The sequence below is a fragment of the Mus musculus genome, chromosome 3 (assembly GCF_000001635.26).
Source record: "Mus musculus strain C57BL/6J chromosome 3, GRCm38.p6 C57BL/6J".
NCBI lineage: Eukaryota > Metazoa > Chordata > Mammalia > Rodentia > Muridae > Mus > Mus musculus.
Genome location: NC_000069.6, coordinates 145,126,558 through 145,149,245, shown reverse-complemented (window position 1 = coordinate 145,149,245; position 22,688 = coordinate 145,126,558). Strand labels below are relative to the sequence as shown.

Genomic DNA, 22,688 nt, shown 5'->3' with positions numbered 1-22,688 from the left:
GGCTCAGTAATATCTGTGTTTTGTTCTGAGGGAAAATTAAGTAAAGAATAAAAATGGAGCTGCTCCTTCCACCCTGTCATCAGCATACAAACAATAACTGTAGGCTTGGCAATGGGAAACGACTCTGGCAAACTGATTAAAAAGTTTCTAAATAAAGGCCATCTGTACCTTTTGTCTTCCTTCTTCCAAAGCGGCTTCCAGTTGCCTGGACAGGGCTGTGTACTCTGCAGCCTTCTCTTTCAGCTCCAGGTCACTGTGCTTGAGACACTCCTCTTGGTCGGCCAGCTTCTTCTCAAGCTCTTTATTCTCTGCATCCATCTGCTCTAGTTTCCTTTATATCACATACACACATATACATGTACATACATAGATATATATACACATACATGCATATATCACATACACACATATACATGTACACACATATACATGTACACACATATACACGTACATGCATATATCACATACACACATAGACATATACACACTTATATCACATACACACATATACATACATGTATATACATATACATACACACACACACATATATATACATATCTCACACATACACAGAGATTACAGTGTATGAGGAAATGTAACATGAGTTTGAAGTCAGCCTGACACTTACTCTTTAAGGTTCTCACACTTTAACTGAATGAGATGATTTTCTTCCTCAAGAGAAAGCTTGGTCAGAAGGCTTTGGTTTCCATCAACCTAAGTGGAATTTTCAAAGAAAGAAAAGAAAAAGACAGGTTTTTTCAGTTATTTTCTTCATCAACTTCCAAGGAAATTACGTATTTTATTTAGAAGTATAAGAAACAAGAAGATATGAATACACAGAAAGACACCAAGCCATGTTTACAATGCTAATCTACAAGTTCTCCAGATCCTCACAGAGTTTTAAAAGCTGATGTTGTTTATGTTAGAAAATGAAGTACATTTTTTCCTGGGTGATGGTAATTAAAATACTCTGAACAGGGTTCTAATGAAAAGGAACATTTAGCTTGTCAGGGACTAGGGATGTGGCTCAGCTGGCAACAACTTTCCCAGCATGTACAAACCCAGCACTACAGAAAGCTTGTGCTGCAATCCTGGCTCAGGAAGTAGAGGAAAGAGGACTAGAAATTCAAGTCTATCCTCAGACTGAGGCCAGTCCAGGCTACATGAAACCCTGCCTCCAAAACAAAACCCCAACAAGAACAAGACAAAACTTAAAAAATGTGTGTGTGAAAAATTTCAACATTGTTCATTAGACAGTTAATCTGTTATGTTTCCCATGTTAATTGATATGTTTCTCATATCAACAATGCTCCACTTAAAATACTGATAGAGAACTACCTGTGACAATGCTGAGTCAAAGTCAAAGACAAAGTTGCTCAGGTCAGAACAGACCATTCTTCCCACTGCTTCACAGTCTGATTCAAAGAGTTTAAGTAGCTTTAATAAGAAGAATATTTCTCTTCAGGCCTAGAGAGATAGCTCAGCAGTTGTGAGCACCGGCTTCTCTTCCAGAGGACCCAGGTTATATTCCCCACACCCACACGGTAGCTCAGACTATGATGTCCTCTTCTGGCCACTTTGGGCACTACATGCATGTGGTGCACAGAAATGCAGGCAAAACACACACACACATAGCATAAAAAATAACTTTTCTTATTCTTATTAAAGTAGCATTGTTTTTTTCTAGTAGAATTTCTTCTTGGAATTTTGCTTTGTGTCTTTTAAAAGCTAAATAAGTTTCTTTTGAAAGGCACAAAGTGAATTCTTCCTGGAGATGTCTTACAAGTAAGGAAACAGACTGGCCTGCAGACTCAGACACGCTTCCAACAAACCACCAAGTAGCCCTAACGCAGGTACAAAGTGTGCGCGCTCTGTGACACGCACCGAGGGAGGAGGAGGGAGATGTATGGTGACAAGGTCACACAGTCCTATGCGGATGGACTGATAGGTATTAAGTGAAAGAATAGAATTACCCCAATAAGTGTGATGCACAATTCTAATTAAAATGCATTCTGATTTTTGCAAGGTAAATTATTATTTGTCTTATGCTGATGTCAAGAAACAGATAGGCAAGCCCGGCTTGGCCCTCCTCTCATTACATCACCACACTATGTCCTCCAAGTCCAAATGCAGATGCATATAAATCACCCATATCAGCCATCTTTATGACCAGTGTCACCAGGAAATACTAAAGATAAACAGCCGAGTATCTGCATGAAATACTGCATCAGCGATATAGATGACACGCGTGCCGTCAACTGCTGAAATGACGTCGTCAAATGTTTCTTTAACACATCTTCCAAGACTCAGAGCTGATGGACACCTGGCCTTGAAGCTCCCTAATGGTGAGCGCCTGCTCTGCACACTTCTCCTTGCAGCGCTGCAGCTTCTCCTGACACTCCTGAAGTCTCTGTTCGGCTGACGTGAAGGAGCTGCGGGCTTGCTCTACCTGCTTCAGATTCGACTCCACCTGGCCTCTCATCTGAGGTGTGGCATTAGGGGAAATAAATTCAAGGTCACAAATTTGGCAGGAATAGTCTTACTATCTTAAGGACAAGACAAGCTTGTTATTAATCAGTACCTTACAAGTGCTAATTTACATGAGACGTATTAAGTAAAATTAATTAGTTTTCAGATAGGCTGTCAGGCAAATAAGTATAGCACTATCAGCCTACATCAGCACATGTGACTAAGGAATGGGTGTGCTTCCATCCCACTGGTCTGCCCTCAGCTCTGCAGTAACTGTCATTTCACTGCCCTTTCTGTGTGTGTGGGGGGGGGGTCGCGGGGGGGGGGGGGCTGAGCACTGCTTCAGGACAGCTACTGCACGTCCTCAGATGACTGCATCTGGTCACTGCTGTCATGGTGAGTAGCCACAATACTCCCCTCACCCCCTGCCCTTCTTACTGTGACACTTCCATAATCACGGAGAAGAGAGTGCCGTAGTAATAACGCCTAAGGAACGCAGCATTGCTCTCTGTAACTGTAAACAGCTAAAAGGTGACATTTAGGGTGTTCCCATGGAGGGACTTCAAGAGGGAGAAGGTGTCTGAGCTGAGCACTCACAGCACATGCACCCTCTGGCCATGAAGACAAAAGATAAGCAAGCAACCTCTGAACCTCTACCCAGACAAGATCCTAGGAGAAAAATGAGGAGACTCAAGCAGCAGAGAAATAAAAAGAAGACTTCCTTTTGTAAAAGACAAACAAACATACTTTTCTAGTTTTATCACAGCAAATATTATAAGGGCATTGCTCAAAACAAACAAACAAACAAACAAACAAACAAACCCGGTTCCTCCCCTTTGTGGCTTTGACCTGGGCTTTCACTGCATTCCCGAGCAGCAGAGGGGATGTGCATGAGACTGTCTGGTGAGAAACAACAAGGACTTGTAATGGCATCCTCTTGTGTCTGCTAAAACAGGTGAGAACAGCTCTAAGAACAGCACCTTATTAGGTGGCCTGACGGCCAGCTCAGGCTGACCCTGTCTTGACAGAGATGCCTCCTCCTAATCCCCAGTCTCAAAATGGGTCAGCAGTGCAGCGACAGCAGCCATAGACTGCGCCTAACCCCTGACGCTCTTGACCTCTTGGCCAGGAATCCCTATCCTATGACTCTCATTTTTTCCTTACCAAAACAATGTGAAATCCAAAAGAGAAGGTGGCTCCATCAAAAAACTTAAAACTATTCACAAAAACATCATCACCTGCCAACACTGGCTTCCCTTCCTTCTGTCACAAATGGATGAATAAAAGGAGAGGGTTTTCAAGATATCATTTTTTTTTCCAAAATGCATTTACCAGAGAATAGCTTACTTTGCAATTCTTTTAGTTACTAAAGACATAAAAAGATATATATATATATATATATATATATATAGAGAGAGAGAGAGAGAGAGAGAGAGAGGGAGAGAGAGTAGTTTGCATTTTATTGCTGGTGGGCCTCAGTGATAATAATTGGGCTTTTTGAGCAGAAAGGGTTTGCAACCTCATAGGAAGAACAACAATATCAACCAACCAGACCACCCAGAGCTCCAAGGGACTAAACCACCAACCAAAGAGTTCACATGGAAGGACCCATGACTCCTGCTTCATATGTAGCAGAGGATGGTCTTGTGGGCATCAGTAGGAGGGGAGGCCCCTGGTCCTGTGAAGGCTCAATACCCCAGTGTAGGGGAATGCCAGGGAGGAAGGTGGGAGTGGGTGGGGGAACACCCTCATAGAAGCAGGGGGAGGGAGGATGGGACAGGGGATTTCTGGGGGGGGGGGAGGGGGGGACGATGACGACGGGTAGAAACCAGGAAAGGGGATAACATTTCAATGTAAATACAGAAATTATCCAATTTTTAAAAAGAAAGAAACAAAAAACAAACAAATAAAAATAGTCAATATCATTAGCGATTAAGAAATGCCAATGAAAACCACAATAAGGCACAACTACCTACCTAACAGAATGGCTAAAGTAGTCATAATAGCAATAAATCTTGGTAAAGATTCACAGTCAGTCCATCATGCACTATTGTTAATGGAATACATTTTTCTTTATGCTGTTTGAAAAAAAATAATTGGGCCTTTTAAACTTTAAGCTTTTATAACAAAAAATGAGGCATTTATGCTATTTCTCAAATATGAATAAAAAAGCAAACAGATGTTCATACAAATAAACAACATTTGCAGCACGGGAGAAAGAGGAAAGGCTAAACTCTGGCCAAGCCTGGAAAAGGCCACTTGCGGCCGTGCACTTGGGAGAGGACGGAGAAGAAGCACACCTGCAGGGGTCACGTGAGGCACACATGAAAACACTTCATTACTTCAATTTCAAACTCACCTTCTCTAACTTTTTGTTTTTATTCGTTATTATTAGGTTATTTTCATGTAGTAAATTTTTGCATCTACTTTTCACCATTTCAGCTGCTTCTTGCAACTTTTGTACCTAAAAACAAAAACCAACAACAGACTATAAAGCACCAGGTATGATTTTCAGTGTAACATGAAATACCGCGAAGACATGTATTTGCATTTACTTCCCTTTGAATCTGTAGCTCTTTACAACACTCTCAGCATGTTCATGTAACATTCCTCCAGACACTGTCCCTAGTGTCCAACTAGAGCTCATCCCCCACTGTCCGCCAGGCTTCTCCAGCAGATGCTCTCATACGCTACCCGAGCTCTAAGGACTACATCGACCTTCACTTTCAGGTCACTGCTGCTTTAAGAAAGCCGTCTGTCACTGCACCTAACACCGTCATAACAGCTAGCAACAGTTACACAAGTGACAGCTCATACTGGGGAGGATGAGGAGCAAGGGGTACACTCCTCGACTGCCGGTGAGAGGGCAAACTTGCACAGCCACTGTGAATAAGTGTGGCAGTTCCTGAGGAAGACAGACACCTAGCTACCTCAAGATCCAGCTATGTCGCTCTTTGGCATATACCCAAAGGACGCTCCATCCTACCACAGAGACGCTGATTAGTCACATCATCTCTGCTCTCTTCATTGGAAACAGCGTAAACATTGCCAACAGAACAATGTAGAAAGAAAATGTGATACCTTACAACAATGTAATGTTACTCAACCGCTAAAAACATGAAACCATGAACTGTGCAAGGGGTGGGACTAGAAAAAAAATCATCCCGAGTAAGGTAACCCAGACACAAAAAGACAAGTCTGATAACTACTGCTTGCATGTGGATATTAGCTGTTAAGTTAACGATAATGAAGCTATAGTCCAAAGAACCAAAGAGGTTAGGTAGAGAGTAAGAGAGTAGGGAGAGAAATAGATCTCATTAGGAAAAGGAAATAGAATAGACAGTTATGGATGGGGTGGGAGCAGACACAAGATCGAGTGTGAGGAGAAGGGGGCAATGAGGAGGGAATAAAGGGAGGGAATAAAGGGAGAGGCAGCTAAACCTAAGGGCCATCTGAGGGGTAATATGGAAACCTAATACAGGAGAGGCTTCCTAAAACATAAACATATATGAAGGCACTCTTAATGAAACCTCCAAATAATGGAGGAGATAAAGCCCCAATTGGCCATCTCTTATCACCACAGCTTCCAGTACAAGATTTGAGCTGCATCTAATTAAGATATTGGCCAAAGGGGGTCCCATGGGAATCCCCAAATAACCCAGGCTATTGGCAAAACAACACAGCACAAGCTGACAGCAAGGGCTCACTGCTGAAGCAGCACCTACACAACCCACTGAACATGGAGCCTACATGCAGCCTTTGCTCCTGTGTGCCTGAGTTCTGGTACAGGAAGGTACTCTGCACATTATCAGAAAAGAAACATAAACACCAATCCAGCCACAATCCCTTCCACCTACAATGGTATCCTACTCACAAGATATGCTAGGGCAGCAGTTCCCAACTTACGGGTTGTGACTCCTTTGGCAAACCTCTGTCTCCAAAAATATTATTAACATTATGATTCATAACAGTAACAAAATTATAGTTGTGAAGTAGCAACGAAAATAATTTTGTGGTTGGTGCCACTGTAACAGGAGGAACTGTGTTAAAGAGGCATAGCATTAGGAGGCTGAGAACCACTGTACTATGGTAGCAAAAAGCTTGTGGAAGTAAGCAATGAGTATATGATTTGACTTAAGACCTACTCCATGAAACGGAATCCATACTTAACAATGCTTAGTGACCAAGAACCAGAGACTAGATAGTCCAAGGCCTAGAGCAAAACCAAACACTACTGTCCTACACAGACCAGACGATAAATTAGCAATAAAAATTATTCCTAATGACATTTTGCTAAATTCACAGATCAGTGCCTTGCTCAGCTCTCATTAGAAAAGCTTCCCCCTGCAGCAATGGGAACAAACGCAGACACCCCCAGCCAGACATTGTGAAGAGAGTGAGAGACCTTGGAACGTTCAGCCATAAACACGATGCTTTCATCAAATTTCTCCCTGCAGTGCCTAGAAAAGCCCACAAAAAAGGAAGTAAAAGAGTGTAAGATCCAGAGGGAATGGAGGTCACCAGGAAAACAAGGCCATCTAAATCAACACCAGTAAATATCACATGAACTCATAAACTGAAGCCACATGCACACATCTGTACCAGGTCCTTTGTGTAATATTATGGCTTACAGTTTAATTTTTTTGTTGTTGTTTTGTTTTTTGGGTTTTTTTTTTTGTTTTGTTTTGTTTTAGTTTTTTGAGACAGGGTTTCTCTGTATAGCCCTGGATGTCCTGGAACTCACTTTGTAGACCAGGCTGGCCTCGAACTCAGAAATCTGCCTGCCTCTGCCCCCCCACCCCCCTGTCCCCGAGTGCTGGGATTAAAGGCGTATGCCACCACTCCCGGCCCAGTTTAATGTTTTTATGGGGGTGGGGACTAACTCTCATTTCAATAATTTTCCCCACCAAACCAAAACCCATTTAAATAACACGAGTGAGCTGTATACACTGCCCAGCAGGTACAACATGATATATTCAGATGAGACATTCTTGCTGAGGCCTTAAACCTAAACAAGCAGGGGAACACAGACAGTGTGCTTGGTACAACAGTCCTCCAGACTCCACACTTATCTCCCTACCTGCAGCTCTGCAGCTGGGTATTTCAATGGAATTTTTCACCCAACACATCTAGACTTGGCCCCTCCACCTGCTACACTTTACTGCACCTTAAGCTTTGTCTACAATGTGTTTTCTTTCCTTCCTTGATTCATCTCCTTCCTGCAATGTTAGGGACCGAGTCCAAGGCCTCAAACATGGCAAGCATGTAGTCTTCGACTGTACCACACCCCCAGTCTATCACTACTCTTTTTTTTTTTAATATTTTTTTTATTACGTATTTTCCTCAATTACATTTCCAATGCTATCCCAAAAGTCCCCCATACCCTCCCCCCCCACTCCCCTACCCGCCCATTCCCACTTTTTGGCCCTGGCATTCCCCTGTTCTGGGGCATATAAAGTTTGCGTGTCCAATGGGCCTCTCTTTCCAGTGATGGCCGACTAGGCCATCTTTTGATACATATTAGCCCAGAATCTTAGAATACCCAAGATATAAGTTACAATTTGCAAAACACATGAAACTCAAGAAGAATCAAGACCAAAGTGTGGACACTTTGCCCCTTCTTAGAATTGGAAACAATCACCCATGGAAGGAGTTACAGAGACAAAGTTTGGAGCTGAGACAAAAGGATGGACCATCTAGAGACTGCCATATCCAGGGATCCATCCCATAATTAGCCTCCAAACAATGACACCATTGCATACACTAGCAAGCGTTTGCTGAAAGGACCCTGATATAGCTGTCTCTAGTGAGACTACGCCGGGGCCTAGCAAACACAGAAGTGGAAGCTCACAGTCAGCTATTGGATGGATCTCAGGGCCCCCAATGGAGGAGCTAGAGAAAGTATCCAAGGAGCTAAAGAGATCTGCAACCCTATAGGTGCAACAACATTATGAACTAACCAGTACCCCGGAGCTCTTGACTCTTAATTCACATTCTGCTAATAACAGTTCTTCCTTTAATGCCCAATCTGTTTCCCATCATGCAAGTATCTGTGTAATCCAGTCTTTCCCACAGTTTTCCTTCAGTACATTTCTAAAACTGAAAGGCTAACTGTAACTTATCATTGGACATTCTATTTCAGATAAAGCACCATATGTTCTTCTGTGTCTCTGTGGTATATGCATGTTTACATGTGCATGTGTGTGTGTGTACTTTAGTGTAATGTCCCATGTCCTCTCTAGTCACGGTCTGTTTTCTGAGACAGGGTTGGTCTGTCACTGAGATGAGTTACTACGGACTGAGCTGGCTGGGTAGGAGCTCCAGGCACGGGTTTGCTCCACCTCCCAGTGCTGGGTTACAGATGCACACAGCTGCACTCAGCTTTGTAGCTGGGTCCTGGGGATCTGACCTCAGGTCCTCATGCTTACACAGCAAGCACACTTCCAATGGTTCCGAGCCTCATATGTTTCTTTCCATTTATTTCATGTAAATAAATTTGAATTTTCCATTATTTATTAGGAAAAGAGGAACACTGTGATTAATGACCCTAGATGGTAGTCATTATTTTAAATCAATGCCATTAAGCATACTAACAAGATTCTCATTATGCCTATGCAATCCATTTTAAGTTTACTCTAAATTTGAAATGTATATAAAGAAAATGTCTAAAAAAAAATAAGAATATCTCTATTGTTTTCATAAGCAGAGCTAGCATCTGGAATTAGCAAGACAACTTTATGAAGGCACATGGGGTCTTAAGGAATGTTTGGCATCCTTGACTTGTATTATGCCACAGAGATTTGCCCCACATCTTCAGTTCTGACGACCTGAGTCTCAGTCAGCCACAGATTTTAACCATCATTAAAACAGATGCAAGTCACCTGAGTCCTGTATCCTTCGACGAGGGTTTTTTGTCGTTTTTCTACTTCTTGCAGTTCTACAAGTTCATTTTCAACAGAAGCAACTTCATCCTTCAAGGCATCAAGTGTACCCTAGAAAGAAACACGTGCCTGATGGAGTTCCTAACCATCAGAGCATTGCAGTCCTAGCTGAAGAATCATTAAATCATAACTCATTCATCAACAGCAATGGAGTAATCATTTGATTGCATATAATTCCCATCTAAAATTAATGAGTAATACTCATGTAAATTTAATCAGTACACAGGACAGGATTTTTTTTTTTACTGACAAATAAAAAGAGCTGAAAACAAGTTGTGTTCTAAACAAGAAGAATTGATAATGTTGACATTCCAAGTTTTCTACATTCATTTAACACTTCTCAATCTCCACCAAAAGTATAACAGTTGAAAGGAATATGACAAAACTAACTCAAATCTCAGTTGGCAGCAGGGCAAAGTGGCCCATGACTATAAACCCCATGCTTACAGAGCCAGGCAGGGGACTGTTGCAAGGTTTAGACCAGCTGGGGCTACTTAATAAAATCAGTATCAAAGTAAACCTGGGAATAAAGACACCTCATATGAGTGACTAAATAGGAAGAGCAAACAATACATAGACGATACTAAGTGGACAGTAACCATACCTATTAGATACTGAAATGTATAAGCAAGTAAGCTGTCAAGATACTATGAACATAGAAGATAGCAGAAAAAGAAAAATACACAGAAATGTAAAATATGGTCAACTTTGGGTTTTAAACCACTAAGGAAAACACAGGCTATAAGTAAACAAAGCTTGAATAAACTGCAACTACTTGGGAAACAGGTTAACTACCTGCCTCAGCTCACTGCTGAAGGGACATTAAATAAATGTTTTTATTATAAAAATATGAAGGGGATCCAGAAGACAACTATATGAGAATTTTAGAGCAGCACAAAGTCTACTGAAATGCTAAGACTTACAAGAATAGTCTCCTTGGGCATATACCAGTTGGCCTACCAAAATTTCATAGATGCCAGCAGAAGGCACATAGAGGGTCAGAAGCAGAGGACATTATTACTCTCAGCAGTAGCAGCAAAACAATAGGCATGGTGTCAATTTCCTGAGGTGCATGTCCAATGGGGTAAGCCCCAGAGGAGCTGGGATGTATCAAAAGACGGCAAAGCTGAGTATAAAATTCAAGTGTCTCATAACAGCCAGAGAGCAGGAAAGGAAACTATGGGTATCTTCTAACGAAGTTGTCCTCATTAGCCTTTACTGTCAACACAGTCTACAGTCAACTGCAAAACCGCCTATCAGGCTAGCCTGTGGGGATACCTGTGAGGGAGAATCATGATTAACTGATGAAGGAGGGCCAGGCCCAGCTCATACTGTAGGCAGCGCATTCCCCAGGCAAGTGGTCCTGGGCTGTATAAAAAACAAAAACAAAAGGAGAGAGAGAGAGAGAGAGAGAGAGAGAGAGAGAGAGAGAGAGAGAGAGAGAGAGAGAGAGAGAGAAACTATCCCCCAAAGCTGACCAAAAGCAGAGACTGAAAACAGGCTTCAGTCTAAGTCAATGACGCATTAGCACAGTCCCAAGAAAATGGAAAAAGAAAGGAGAAAGCATTTCCCCAAACACACCAAGTCAGCAGACCTATATGAAATGTTAACACGGCAACGATAAAGGAATATTTTGGGAATTCAGCATAAATTTGAAGTACCATTTCCACAGTCTAAGAATCGGACTGGCAAGAGATTGCTTTCTGTTACCTTCAATTGCAAGAGACAGTCAAGCAAAGAATGCTGGAATGCTGTATCTACTTGAAGTCAAAATGAAGGCAGAATAAAGGTATTTTCAGATGCACACATAAAATCCTTCATATGTACTTCTTCCTAATTTCTGTTTTTTAAGGTTAAAACAATATTTTGAAGACATAGCCTAACAAAATAAGGGGAACTAAGCTATGCAACACAGGCTCCAGGAGATGGGGCAGCAGCCATGACACTCCAGCAGGACACCTGGAGAACAGCCCAGTGAGGCTAGCCAGGGATACAGAGGAGCTCCCACAATGACAAGAGTGGAAAATGGGTTTCCAGAAACATAAATATGAAGTAGAACTTCTGGAACCTTCATCCTTTAAGGAATGAAACACTTTCTTTTCTTGGCATTAGAAGCTCACTTGCTTCCTTTTCTTGAAATAATTATGATTACTAGATGTTTAAACTACTCACACGTTAGGAGAAATTGGAATGGACTTTTCAGTGATTGACTACTGAGGAAGATATATACAATTTAACTATTGTTACCAAAGAAAGGGATCTTTAGAAAAATGATGGGATTCCGGACTTTGAATTTCATAATTGCTGAAGTTCTCTCCTTAGGGGAGGGATGGAGAAGGGAGTTACATCCAAATCCTTGCTACTTTTCCTAAACCGTTATTTCTCTTCCAAGGACATGAATCTGGGAGAACTCTGCGATTACGTATTTCATGGTACAAGCACTTCTTTTCTAATTTTTGCTTTGTGGAGCTGAGAATGGCACCCTCATGTTCAGCCACAGGCAAGTCTGATGTCTAAGAACTCAGGTTTCTTTTTTTTTTTTTTTTTCAGAAAGTCTAAAGTTTTCCTCCCCCATCTCTTCTCTGGGACACATATAAACCAATTACTCCTCAGACTTGACTCAGTTGGAAATTCTTTCTGGTTATAAAGGAGCCAAGAACACACTTTCTGGTTTCACACAGATCCAGTCTGATGTTGTATCATATGGTAACCATGACACCTACAAAAACTTTTGTGCAGTAAAGCTAATGCAATTTTGGATGATCCACTGCTGGAATTAGAAAGTAAATAAGCTGTTGGAAAGTTGACACAAAGAGAAAGTTGTGCAGCCTTACAAGCTTGTCCTGCTAAGTGAAATTTAAACTTCTTTTTGTACATGTAATTAAAAATCTTAAAACTTAAATAGATAAACATAAATATAAGCACAGATACATACTTTATACACTTGACAGATCCAGAAATTATTTACCTTCATAATACAATATCATGAGGAAGATGAGAGACACGAGATGCAGAGCATTAGCCAACACTCCACAACTTTGCTGCTAAGTGCGCGCGCGCATGCATGCACACACACACACACACACACACACACACATACACACTTGCTACCTTTAATTTCACATTCTCAATATTTAGGGCTTCATTTTCATCTTCCAGTGAGTGAAGTTTTCTAAGAATTTCTTCACATGAGTTTTTCCCATGAGTTTCCATTTTTCTCAAGTCTTCCAAAAGGTTAGCGATTTGCCTTTATAAAATAAGTGAAAGCACAGAAAATTTTCATTCAAATAACAAGTGTTTTTAAAATTATTCTGGTAGGGTGCACTGGCTAAAATTTTAAAAAGCACAGAAAGGTAGCGGGACGCATGGAGCAAGGGAATAGGAGTGGCACCCCAGGGCTAGGCTCAAATGAGCCAGGATTATAAATACGCACCTACTGATGACACCATCTATTCTACTTCCCACAGGATGCATGTCTGCCTGGCTCTTGAATTCACACATATATGCACACATATGTGCATACACACACATGCACACACACACATACATGCACAGTTGCAGATAAGTTTAAAGGAAGCCAGGCAGTGACACCTCATCTTTATAAGCAAATTACAACTTAGTTTTCCGTAGTAAAGCACAACAACATGGTAAGAAAACTTAAGTATCACGGTCTGTTATTGTTCAGTTAACAGCAGCAGTGTCAAAGAACAAAAGGTATGTATTTTTACTCATTAATATTCTATTACGTATTTTAGTCACTTGAATTAAGTGACAGTAATTTTTGGACTTTAAAACACTTATAAAGTTTGCTACTTTCATTTCCTTGTTTAATTGAGAAAAATCACTTCCATTTAGGACAAAGTATCTATATTTATAAGAAATAACACTAATCCATCCTCAAGCACAAAGTACTGCCGTGCAAGTCTCACCTTTGGGAATGGGAGCTTCAGCGCACTGTTTATAGTAGAGGAAATGGGAGCATCAGTGCACTGTTTATAGTAGAGGCAGAAAACCTAGCATTGAAAGCATCTTCGCTACACAATACCCAGAAAAACCAACCATGCAGCACTGAAGAGCAATCAGTGTGAACTCCTGCTTACTTTTTCATTGTTTCGATCTGCACTTCCAGCTCAGTTTTTTCTATGGCAATTTTCTCGAACTGACTTTTCCAGTCACTGGAAGCTGAAACTGTTTCAGACAGCTTGGCTTCCTAGGAACACATAATGCATTCAGCTTGTCGCTTAAAAGTGTGTGTTTTCTTTTCAGGTTTTATATACAAATACATTATAAATATGAAAACACTCTTCTAGTAAAGCACACAACTGTTCTTAGTGTGCAGCTTTCATTATAGTAAAATTTTAAAGTGAGCGTTAATAAAATACCTACATGACTATTATGTTATATGCACACAGTAAAATTCCAACTTACCATTTCAAAAAAGCTCTTATGACTAGTTATAAGTAATACTTCACAATTAATAGAAATAACTTCTATTTTATGTATGTGTATGAATTCATCTTCAGTTTCCATTCTTTATACATAAGAACCACATACATGTGAGAAAAAGAGTTTCCCATAATATATAAAAACCATTTGCAATTCCCCAGCCTCACAGCATCTCAGATGCTCAGTTGTCTTTGCAGAGGTCACTGTCAGCCTGACTATGCGGCTGCTGTCAGCAAAGAGGGGCAGCAGCACTGCCTGAGCCAGTGTGAACATGAGAGTTACAAAGGAGGATTTTTGTCTGTTTGGTTCATTGCCGTCTGTAGGGTTCTGAATGGCTCCAGGAAGACAGCACACACTCAGTAAATAAATGTCAGTAGCCCTCTGCAGATCTAACCTCAAAGCTCTAGCCTCTCTGCCTTTGTCCACATTCCACAGAAAAACAGGATGCCAGTTACTCACACATCAGAGGACCCAGAAATGGTTTGGACAGCAGTTAACATACTATTTTCCTCTGTCCTTCTATCATTCATGCATAGGTCATCTTGTATATACAAGATATTGTCTATGCTTTTCACAGCAATGTGTGTTATACTGGACTAGACCCAGATTTCACATTTTGTGTAAAATAAATTTTAGTATAAATTATGAAGCAAGAGATAGGCATAACATATACTGTAAAGGTAGTTTCTATTATAATATATAATGTGTGACAACATGGAATTAAAAATGAGTAAGAAATGTGTATATTAGATATTTAAAGTCCTCATTCTTCTTTTACCTGTCCTTATAAAAAGACACAGAGCAAGAGTCCCTCACCTTGCACTGCACTGGAACTAGTCCTGTTGCAGCCTCCTAATTAATGGGCCTCACATCCCTTCCTTGCAAACCCCGTCCTCGTTGTAATGCATGTAGACATGCAATAAAGCAAACAGGAACTCAATGAAATGTCTCAGTGTTGGACCCATTTGTGTTTCAAGCTTTAGATACACTTAAGGAGGAGGAGAAATAGTAAACCATGAGGTAGCTTCAGAATGAAATACATACCATAAAAATTAAAACATTAATATTGTTCATTGTTAAAGGTCTGCTACTTAAAGAGTAGTAAGGGAAGACTTTCTCTGGAGGAAGAGCCACTGATTAACATGGGAAAGAGCCAATGACAATGAGCAAGAAGCACTTACAGCCAGAGGCAGCAGCGCATTAACAGAGCAGCCAGCTCCACACAGTGAGGGGTGCAAAGGGGACAGCATGTAGCAGCCCCACTGTTTCTTTCACATGCTCCTACAGCTACCTGAGGTAAGCAGTGTTCTCATCCCCTCGCTCATAAAGAGGTAGAAGGTCAGAGAGGTTAAGTGCCCTTTATACGTCACAGGCTTAACAAGTGCAGAACCTTCCTAAATTGCACGGGACTTGGTGAAGCTACCTCAGGGGGAAACCCTCAAGAGCGTCAGTGTCATGATTAGTGTCCAGCACTCTAAGCATCTCTAGGTATCCAGCCAGGTCCCACCTTATACAAGTTGAGCCTAGCCTTCGATTCTAATATCTAGTTGTACTCAAGTGAACGTAAGTTAAGTATTAGAGCCTTAAAATGGTAACATTTGAGCTTATAAAATATTAACTTGTTTTGTTTGTACAAGCTTTTATACAAGTCTGTTTTCATTCCCACAAACTACTAATAAACCTATAAGCCTTAGCATACGTTCTGAAGAGGTGGGATACTAGTGAGACATGGAAACAAAGAATATATTATTGGATGGCAACTGAATAAGAATAATGATTTGTCAAGAAGAACAAAGCACTAACTCCATTTTTCAGCTCTGTATTATACTCAAAGATATCTTTCACATGTTTTGTTTACGTCAGCATATGGTTTCAAATGCATTACAGAGGTTAAATGAATTACTGAATAAAGTCATATGGTCTAATAACATAAATCAGCATTTCCCAAACTGATATTTCTCAGAACCAGTTCCAGGAGCTGCTCTGTGGGTACAAGAAGAGTTCTGTGGTTAAGTGTGGGAATTCTTCCTTCCATGCCCTCATTACTGCATTCTGAAAGCCTTTTCAGGCCTTTAGTATGTTAATACGCACTGTAACTTTCCAGTAGGCAAGATGGAGGAAGGCTTATCCTTACCTGCCATAGAAGCTTTGAATGTGTGTGTTGGGGAGTGGGTATTGCATACACTCACATCTCCTTTTAGTAGCCCCAAAAGTGCTACACAATTCAAAATAAAAGTCCAAAGCAAAAAAGATGAGCAAATTTTATAACATTAATAGTAACAAGGATAAGAATGACACCATTATTTAAAGCTTCACAATGCTAATTATGCGAATTAACTATGCCATCTAAGGATAACTATGCTACCTAACTAAAGTTGATAAGTACAGTCACTATGCTATCCATATAACTATGCTCCCTAAACTATCTATGTTGTCTAACTAACCATACTATCTAACTCTGCCAACCAGTCTATCTAACTATGCTATCTAACCCTGCTAACTGTAACCCTGCTCTCTTACTGACTCTAAGCACAGGTAGCATCCTCTATCTGTAAGAGCATGCACACTCACCTGATCTCTGACTTGGGAGGCGAGGCGCTCGATATCCCCTGTGAAGTGTCGCAGCCTTTGTCTGTACACTTTCGATGCTTTTTTCAGAGCTACAGCCTTTTGCCGACTTGCTTCCTTGATGGCTACAGCCTCTTGCTTATTCATTTTCACCTGCAAGTTCCACTTGGCTATTTGGGTTTCCAAGCTCTAAAGAATGTAGAAACAATTAAATTATATCTGAGCCTCAATGTTTATGTAAATATTGTAAAAAGTACATATCTTCCACACATATTTTATCAAAACAGCTAATCATGATTGATTAAAATGTTAAAGTGATAAGGGGTGATATAACCAAAGCTTCTTGTGAAAAGTTAAAAAATGAAAATTCAAACGACTTCAGTCTACATAAAATTATGACTAAAGAGACCCACACTTGTTATTGTAACAGAACCACCAACTTACTTACAGCCCCTGTGATGAAATATGACCCAGAACAGTTCTAAAACCACAAGTTGGAAGTATGATCTCAGTTGTGTGTGCAGAGCTGGAAAGGAACTAGAAGCTCTCCAGGTACACAGGAGCTCCTCAGGTTTCCAGGGGACACAGGGCATGGAGGATGAAGACAGGATAAGCGGAGACCCAGGGGGCAAACAATATTAAGACCAGAAGCCATGTGCTGCTGAAGGACTGCTTTGTCCAACACTGGTAGACTTAGGAAATAATTGACCCCAAGGCCATGCAATTCAGTCACTGGCTACCAGGGCCACACAATGATGAACAGGTCAAATGATGTCTAAGGGCAGGCTTGCAGCCATGGAATAGGATGGTGCTAACTGGCAGGACCAATTCCTTAGACCTCTAACACATAAGAGACCTGCTTTAGTGTGACAACTTGACATTTTTCTTTCAAATTATTCTAAGTAACTGAGCATTAAGGGCTGTGAGTATTACTAAACATTAGTATGCAAAAATCAATGACTAAAGACTGGTATGGTTTATTTTGAAATTAACTAAAATTACAGAATCTGACTTTGACTTTCCCATTCCTGGGACTGCCATTTCAACAGAAAATAAACCTGGTACTCACAGGAAAGGATAGGCTTTTCCACTTAGTCCTGTGCCAAAGCCGTTTCCCTTCACTTCCACTAATACTGAAAGAAAGAAGCAGGCCTCTGGATTTCATCACTGCAGCCTGCTTAGTCTAAACTAAGTTTAAATATAAACTAAGTCTAAGTCTTAGCTTAAACTATGAATCAGCAACTCCCTCTTCAGTGGCTTTTACAAATTTATCTTAAACAGACAAAAAAGTTTCATGAAGCACTACAGTAAATGAAAAAAACAAATAGAAGCTAAGTCTGTGTGTGAGAAAGGACCCACCCACAAGAAATATACCAGGCATTCCTCTAGATGGCCACACGGGGTCACCACCACACTGTGAACAGTTTCTACAATTGCTTAAAAACTTCTCCCAACAAGTTTTTTTTAAAAAGAGAAAGATGATAAAGTTAGGAGGGGTACGTGTTGGAGGGAGAAAGTGGCTGGGGGTGTATATAATCAAAATATATTGTATGCATCTATGAAATTCTCAAATCTTACACTTCAATATTCCAGGGATAGACTGAATTTGGTAAATTATTTTTACAGTTGCAAAAAACCATCAGTCATTTGCCAAGTGAATGTATAGATATGAGATGGTAGGACATGTATACATATTACGCTATATGGTAGACTACACATAACCCTACTGTATGTATATGTGAGAACAGAGAAAATAGGATAAATCGCATGCTATACCAGTAGTCCTCAATGTTCCTAATTCTGCGACCTTTAAGAAAGTGCCTCATGTTGTGCTGAGCTCCCCCACCATGAAATTATGTTCATGGCTACTGTAATTTTGCTACTGTTAAGTATGTGAAGTGCAGGGTATCTGATATATAACCCTTATAGGGGACGTGACCCACAGGTTGAGAACCAACTGACAGACTACAAAAATTTAGAAAAAAAATCGACTTAAAGCATCTTTGGGATAGGTTTGAAAGATTTAAAACATAAATTTATAAAGGTTTACTGCATAACAACAATAAAAACCTGAGATTTATGTTGCCAGACTGAAATCTGGTTTTACACTTAAAAAACAACCTCCTTAAACACAAAATCTAATGAGTAAATTCTAATCCCTTCACATTATCTACTGCTTTAAATTCCACAATTTATGTATTTGTTTTACACAGTATAGTTACTGTATACAAATAATACAAGTGTAATCAGAGTGTGTAGGAGAAGAAAGGCAGAACAGCAAGGCCCTAAAGTGGCTTCTGTCTACTGCCCCGTACTCCATCAGTAAGGATAGGGACACTGTGGCAGAGCTCAGGATTTTAGCCTTGTGTTGTCTTCAGATGATTAAGCATATTAAAAAAAAAAAAAAAAGACAAAGGACAAAAAAAGATACTATTAAAACTTACTTTTGAAAATAACTCATTATTTCATTTAGATTTGAAAAACATCCTCAACTGCTACTAAAGGATATCATAGGCCTGTGTAAGGTAATCTGAGGTAGGTGACTGACAAGCTAGATCCCATCATTTGCCTGTGTATGCCTGGGCAGCATTGGCACAGCAAATGAGCTGCCCTGTCCTATCTCCTCCATGCAAAGAGCAAAAAGGATCCATGGGGGGGTGAGGGAGGTGCTGTAGGAACTGGCAGGAACAGAATGAGGACTATTTGCTAGAGTCCAGGAGAGGAGAATCCAGTGTCTTTAGCTGGCTACCACTACTGACCCTGTCAAGCTCCGATGGATAGTTCCAACCCAGTGGTTACAATAGACAAGACTATAGTCGTGTATCTAGGGAAGGGAGCAGGAGGGAGGGATGGGCAGGGGGGTGAGGATGGGAGGGACAGAGGTGAAAGGAGATGGAGAGTAACCAGAATACAGCAGACACTGGTATGAAATTAACAAAGAACAAAATTAACTGAAACCCATTACATTCTCCATACGCATGCTTAACGTCCTTGGGAAAGGACACTAACACTCTTTGTATATCCACTGAAGGACACGTGCATGGAGTTCTTGAAGCAGGTGCTACAGGCTGCAAATGTCTGTTATGAGTCAGGACAATAAAAACACACTGAAGTCTACCTAGACATCCTTGCCCTTAGTTTGTAGAAGTCTCTGAAGGTAGGAACACTGGTTTTTTGCCTTTGATAAAAAATAAGACAGTGGATCTAATTAGGTTGTGACATGTAGCAGCACTCTCAGGCTCTGACCTCAAATGGCTGTGATTAGGAACACATAATTAAACTAAACATTCCTTCCCACTGCATCAGTACAAAGGGAACTTCTCAGTGGCCTGAATATGAGAACTGAGCTCATTCACAGTGATCATAACTGGTAACAAGAGAAGCTTAACTCCCCAACTGCCTATTAGATACATGCAAGGATACCCATAAAAGGGTATAGAGATATGGAAAAAAGACTGGAATAATATACAACAAAATTTTAACAACAGTTTGTTGATCTTAAGCTATTTTAACTTATGTTTCCATAATTTATAAAAATGTCCACAGTAAACATAAATTAGCTATACCGTGAGAAAAACTGGAAAGAAACTCACTCTCCACGCGTGCTTCCTGGATTGAAATATAAAATAAAAACATTTTCATATGGAGATTTCAGGCGAGACATCTCATGACTGAGATTTATACTCAGTGTGTTTCCCACAGAAATGCCAAAATTACATTCTCTTATTATCACTTTCTTCCACAAGTAAGCCATGCTGTCACAGTTAGTTTTTCATTACTTTCTTACTTAACTATAAAAATGAATACTTATAACCTGTACATGTTCTTTTAGCTTTTCATTCTCAGCTTCCCTCTTCTGAATTTGGCGCTGTAGACGATCGTGCACTACTTTGACTGATTGAGAAAGCCTGTTTGCTTTCAAAGCACTTTCCTGTAAAAGAAAAATAACAGCAAGTTACTGTGTTCCCTCTGTCTGTCATTGTTAGACCCCCCCCCCCCCCCAGTCAGACTCAACCTGAGCAGATGGTAAAATAGAACATTCCTTTCCATATACTGTGGCCTCATAGATGTACTTCATAAAAGCTGCAGGTAAAATCTGCACATGTATTCAATGCCTTCTAATCATCTCCTACAAATCTTCCCATCTCTCCTCCCAAGGAAGACTTAAGTATGTCAAAAGTCTTCCTCCAAACACCAACTACTTAATCTTACCAAAAATAAAATATAAGTTATATGTTTTCAGCTGTGTACAAGTTTGGGGACACACACATAAGACGTATTAGAGCACACAGGACAATGTGGGTGTCATCCAGCTCCCCTGAACAGGCTCTCCCACTGGCTTGGAGCTCTCCAATTAAAGCAGTCTGGCTGGCCAGTGAGTCACAGGAACCTTCCTTCCCATCTCTGCTCTTTCCAGGACCAGAATTACAAGAGTTTTAGGAACTAATCACAGGTCCTGGTCTTCCGACAGACCCATCACCCAAACCAGAAGGATAGAATTTGTAGTAACTTATGCCAAGTGGACTAAATAGCAAAATCGACCCCCAAAGAACAAACAAACCAACAAAAACTTAAAAAGATGTTCTATCTGATACATATAAGTTAATACTGATCTAAACTGTCAAAAAGCCTTTATTGTGATTACAACTGAGGATATGAAAACAGGGAGGGAGAGAGGGAGGGAAAGGGGGCCAATGCTAACAAAATATAACAAAGTCAAAAGCTCAAACTGTGTTTACCTTTTCATTCTGAAACAGACACGAGAGTTCACGGATATAGGTCTCCTTTTCAAGTACTTTTTCCTCAAGGTTCTTCAGGAAAACACAGGTAAGAATTAGAAAAGTCACAACTTAGGTAATACTGGTTAAAACTAAGCAGCATACAAAGAAAAAAAAGTCAGAAAGAATGGCTAACAAATGGAAACGCTTACTCTGTTCTCACTTTCATTGTCACTGAGATCCTTCAACAAGCATAGCAAGCTGTCTCCTATCTGTAAGAAAGATCATCGAAGTTTAAAACCGCAGTTTTAAGCATTATTACTGTCAAGTTTGGGGGCTCATTTTCTACAGATATCAATGCTCTGCAAGAAGGGAGTTGCCAGTATTTTCTCCTATTCTGTAGTCTTCCTCTATGCTATGCTATCTTACTTTAGACGCTTTTTAGGTTGATATAATTACATTTGAATAGTTTGCTTTGGTTTCTAGTTTGAATATCTTAATTCCAATGTCCTAAGTAACTGCACTCTACAGTCACTCTCTTCCCTCCCTCCCTGAGGGTGGAGTCCAGGGCATAGCCTATGACAGTTAATCAGTCTGCCATTGAACTATATCCCTGGCCCTTAAATTAGTAACTATTTCTTAATTTGAGCTCTGCAGATAGACTGTGTGGAATATGAAATGCACACAGTGTGACTACACTGTACCTTTTATTTGTGTGGGGGGAAAGTGTGTATAAATAATGATACACATGAGAGCTAAAACTATGAGAATTTTAAACATTTCTATAGCCAGATAAATTAATACTTAAAGTAGAAGTTTAATAATTATATTTCAAACAAAAATTCAAAGAATTACTTTTGTTTCCATATACCAATATTTTATATTCAGTTAGAGAAATAAAATATCCTCCAAGTGGGAGGCATCACTACAGACACAGCACAGGAGCCTTACTTGTTCATAGTCAGTCTGTTTAATAAGATGTTCTAAGGCTAATTTCACACGGTTAAAAGTGTCTAATTCTTTTGATAATATGTCGTTCTGTTCAAAAATCTTCTTCAAACTGGATGCAGAAAGATTAGCCTGACAAAATAAAAAAAAGCACATACCTACATGTTAAGACAACATTAAGTAAAACACCCTAGAGTATTATCAGTGAGGAACTATTTCCTAGTTTCAAAACCATTATTTTGAATATAGTATTGGTAAGCCCTGGCAAGTTTACCAATAACAGACAGAATGCACTACACAGTGGTTAAATCAAAATAAGAGGAAGTTGTAGAACCCCACAGCTTTGAAGTATTTGTTCTGCTAATGTGCAGACCACAGGCTGTCTTTGTTCCAAAGTGAAGCATATTTGAAATCGTAAAATCATTCTGTTCCAACTGATGCCACAGTAAACAGATACATGGCATCTCTCGGGAGTTTTATTTTTAAAAGATTTATTTATTACTATTTTATGTAAATGAGTGTTTTGTCTGCAAGTCTGTGTACTGTGTGTGTCTGGTACCCATGGAGGCCAGAAGTGGGAACCATCTCTTCTGCAAC

The 22,688-nt window shown here is 40.2% G+C and overlaps 1 protein-coding gene across 27 annotated transcripts in view; it reads right to left on the bottom strand.

Moving 5' to 3' along the window:
* Positions 1-22,688, bottom strand: part of Odf2l (outer dense fiber of sperm tails 2-like) — a 35,347-nt gene that overhangs the window by 4,670 nt on the left and 7,989 nt on the right. For 11 of the 27 annotated variants that reach the window (XM_006501678.4, XM_006501675.3, XM_006501681.2 and 8 more), the window contains 13 exons: positions 22,095-22,223; positions 21,356-21,415; positions 21,165-21,236; positions 20,240-20,356; positions 16,429-16,614; positions 13,512-13,621; positions 12,523-12,658; positions 9,352-9,462; positions 4,830-4,934; positions 3,293-3,370; positions 2,325-2,483; positions 630-715; positions 169-331 (listed from right to left, as the gene is read on the bottom strand). In XM_006501678.4, the coding sequence (XP_006501741.1) occupies positions 169-331; positions 630-715; positions 2,325-2,483; positions 3,293-3,370; positions 4,830-4,934; positions 9,352-9,462; positions 12,523-12,658; positions 13,512-13,621; positions 16,429-16,614; positions 20,240-20,356; positions 21,165-21,236; positions 21,356-21,415; positions 22,095-22,223 (1,512 nt within the window). The other 16 variants (XM_030252677.1, XM_030252676.1, XM_011240158.3 and 13 more) reach the window with 8 other exon arrangements.